Here is a 3,700-nt window from a genome sequence, read left to right as displayed (position 1 = left end):
AAAATAATTCAAAGGTTCTAACTTTGAATAGAAATTGTTTTAAATTAATTACATATTTCTTTGAATTTAATAAATGCGTAAACAGTCGTAGTTTGCTCGTTAAATATAATATCATCGAACGACGAGTATTTATTTTCATGTACGTTTAACGAACGCGTCAGCAAATTTCGTTCGCAATCCCTGTTCATGGACGTAACGCAAATTCGTGAACTTTAGAGTACCTCTATGATTGCTTCGATAGATCAAAAGGAAAAAGCTCCTCGATTTGGTTGTTACTGTATCAAATGTTTATTAATTATATCGATCGTCGAACGGATCAACGACTTTGATAGAAGAATGGTTCCTATCAGTGTTTCGATACCAAACCATAAAACGTCCTTCATTCCCTGTCTTATCGAGATTTTAATAAAAATGGCAAGACGTAATTTTTCTGCATTTAAAAGAAAACCCGGACGTTTTCTATTGTATGAGCCATCAGATAAAATTGTTTTTACCATTCGCTGATTGAACATCAAAACAAAATCCGTTAAAACGTTCCACGTTCGACAAATCGACGAAAGTATCTATGAGAAGTATCTTGTTGTCTTTGTTTTGTTCGATTTAACGTAGTTACGGTTGTATTTCTTGAATTCTATCGTATATATTATATATAAAAAAATTAAACTTTGTCCGCGACGCGATCGGGCTATGTATGTTGTGATCGAGAGAAACGTTCGGAAAAGACTTATTATTCTCGATTCAACCTGTTTGAGTTGACGAAAGGAACAGGTGAAGAGCGTAGATTGAAAGATTTCTGCGTTTTAACTGCTCATCATGAAGAAATCTATCCCTCAAAGAATCCAATGTTTTAAGAACGTTTAAGAATTAAGAAAAACGAAAAAAATATAACCGACTAGCGGCCGGTGTCCCTGAAAGTAGAGAGTTTCTACCGAGTATAATCGTCTCGAGCTCAAATATCCAATTACTATAACGTTTCCACAGACGCGATCTTTGTGCCAAAATACGTAGACTGTAATAGTCCACAAAGTTAAGAGAATAATAACGCGGATCGTGGTAGTAAACAAGGACGAAGTTCTATTAAAAAAGGAAGCATTCTGAGAATCTTGGTCTTGGACTAACTTCGTGGCATCGTGAAACTCTCGATTTTATAAAATTTCTTTTGCACGTACATATGATTGTCCTGTCTTTCTGGATTAAATTTTTAAAATGGAGTTGGAAGATTTGATTTTTGTAATAATTTTTAATAAAAAAAAAAACAAGGCTTAGCAGGAAAAATGTAAGTGCCAACGATAGTCATCGATACACGATGCTCAAATATGCTTCACTCAGTTACAGCTGTAAGTTTCACCAACGAGTTACTTTACGTGCAATTTCCAGATTCGCTGTTTGTAATATCAAACGAATAGAATAGTGCCAATGATAGAATCTTTTGTAAATGTGTGTGAAACTGTTTCAAAATTAAACTCGTTATAATAAAGTTAAAAAGAATCATCTTACTCATCGCGTTCTGTGCATGACGATATTCAAACGTGAGGTAAAACGAAGAGACGATACGGTTTAAATGCAGATGAAAATATAGAGAACGGGTAAAACTATCTAAAGATCTAAACGAATTGATAGTGAGCCATCTCCTAGACTGAAAACTGCCTTTACTGACTACAGATTAGATTGATTCTAAACGAAATGTTACAAAATTTTACGTCAAATAATAAGTCAAACGATATTGCCATATCCGAGCCCCTATGCGTTGTAGACGGCTTTCGATTACATAGAGACCTCGAATTATTGCGTCAAATATTACTGGAATAAGGAAAATTGCCAGAGAAATCTCAGCAGTATGCACTATAGAAACGAAATACGTAGTACAAAATGATTGTTGTCATTAAATCATTTTGTTGCTTTATGTATACCTCTTTGGCTTAATAAAGGTATTTTGGTTAGCACTGAGAGAGAACGTTACATAGTAAGAGGGAAACATGAATCGATGTAACAAGAATAAAAAAACAAGGTGTTAAGAGCCACGAAAGTTAGTCCATCGAATTTTCGACAGTTCCTCTTGCCTGTCTGTATTACGTCGTATCGAGGGTGCAATCGTTTCGATTGGACGCTTACTGTACTTCTAAACTTGTCGTCTACTATCCAAAGTAGAAAAATTATCATCCTACTCATCGCGTTCTGTGCGTGGCGATCTTCAAACATGACAAAGAGACGATCCGGTTTAATATGTATAGAAGCGGCAAAAGAGAGACCGAAATAGCACGGGCGGTCGTACGGTCGATCGTTAGAAATTGTTCTTGTCTTTTAATGAAACACACCTAAAAAGAGACAATTTTGAATCGCAGATCTCGATACGCATATTTATATATAACCTTTCCAATTTAGATATAATATTGTCATAAATGGTTGACGCGGGAAGGGAATAATGCTCACCCGCTCATCCAGTTCCTTACCTTTTACGAGGAGAGAAGAAACCAAAAAAATGTAACGAACGCGGAAAAAAGTGCTTCAAACTACTTATTAAAAAAAAAAAAGCTGTGGCGGCCAAGTATGTAATAACGTCGGAGAAGATGGACGAAATTACTTTTTAACGGGATCGATAATTTTTTTCTTGTCGTTGACAACTGCTCAACTAAAACGAGCAATTAGCCCGCGCGTAGTCATTCTGAATCTAATGCCTGAAATAGAGCTAGAAGTATTTTGTTCAGAAACAGTTTTAAAACGAGTAAGATCTTGTTTCGCGGCCACGCATAAAAAATTGAAATCAGTGCCAAATGTGATGGCAATTGTTTCGGAACAGCTGCGAAACAATTACTAAAGAAACATGCTTATAAATTATTTTCAGTACCGTTTCTAAACAAAATCTTTTTAAATCTGTATTTGGCGCAACAGTTACCGTTTCAACGTCTATTTATCGGTGCTACCAATGTGCTACCATTGTTTTTCGCATCTGTGTATGTCTCAATTTTTCAAATAAAATGTTAATTTTATTACATATCTGTCTCTCGTTTTTATATATATATATATACATATATATAAATTTCACGAGATTTTTTAATATCAATTATTGCATTTAAACAACTGATAACAAGCGAATATTTTGAAAGACTAAAAATCAATAAAAATTTACATATTTGTATGTATCCCATCATTTTTCTCTATATACCACAAGGTATATTCCAATACATCGACAAAATCAAAAAAAGTTTAATGAAAAATAAAGAGAAAATTTCTTGAAGAAATCTACGTGCCTCTAAACCTTTATAAATGCCACACTTCCATTTTCCACTGAACATGTCATGCGAATTCGATGTTCACTTAGATATTGTTTGACAGTTCATGATAGCCTCACGTAATAAAGATACAATCGAAATTATGAAATAGAAATCATGGTGGATAGGAAAAGCAAATACAATTCGGCTCGAGATAGAGCCTCATCGATTGGAGGTACGTTATAAGGTAATTTTTATTTAACAAAAAACAAAAATCCATAGTTGAATTAATAGGTGATACGTCAAGAATAAATCAGGAGAACTTCGCGACTGAATTTCTAAGATGCGCAGAGGAATTCAATGTCTATCCGTTACCAAGAATCGTTGTGAGTTTTTGTACATTCAATAGAGTAATGTGTTTTGAAATGTAGATATTCATTGACGAGACGTGATTAAAAATAGTGTAGCCATACGGACACCCAAGTTTCAAG

The 3,700-nt window shown here is 34.4% G+C and overlaps 1 protein-coding gene across 1 annotated transcript in view; it reads left to right on the top strand.

Moving 5' to 3' along the window:
* Window positions 1–3,386: 3,386 nt before the first annotated feature.
* LOC108633007 (uncharacterized) overlaps window positions 3,387–3,700 on the top strand; it is a 2,456-nt gene continuing 2,142 nt past the window's right edge. Inside the window, exons 1-2 of the mRNA XM_018037909.2 lie at window positions 3,387–3,444; window positions 3,492–3,595. Of these exons, the coding sequence (XP_017893398.2) occupies window positions 3,387–3,444; window positions 3,492–3,595 (162 nt within the window). The remainder of the gene's footprint in view (window positions 3,445–3,491; window positions 3,596–3,700) is intronic.

The sequence above is a fragment of the Ceratina calcarata genome, unplaced genomic scaffold, assembly GCF_001652005.2.
Source record: "Ceratina calcarata isolate Rehan_Ccalc_2016 unplaced genomic scaffold, ASM165200v1 scaffold180.2, whole genome shotgun sequence".
In the NCBI taxonomy this organism is placed as follows: Eukaryota; Metazoa; Arthropoda; class Insecta; order Hymenoptera; family Apidae; genus Ceratina; species Ceratina calcarata.
This window is presented reverse-complemented; position numbering and strand designations above follow the sequence as displayed.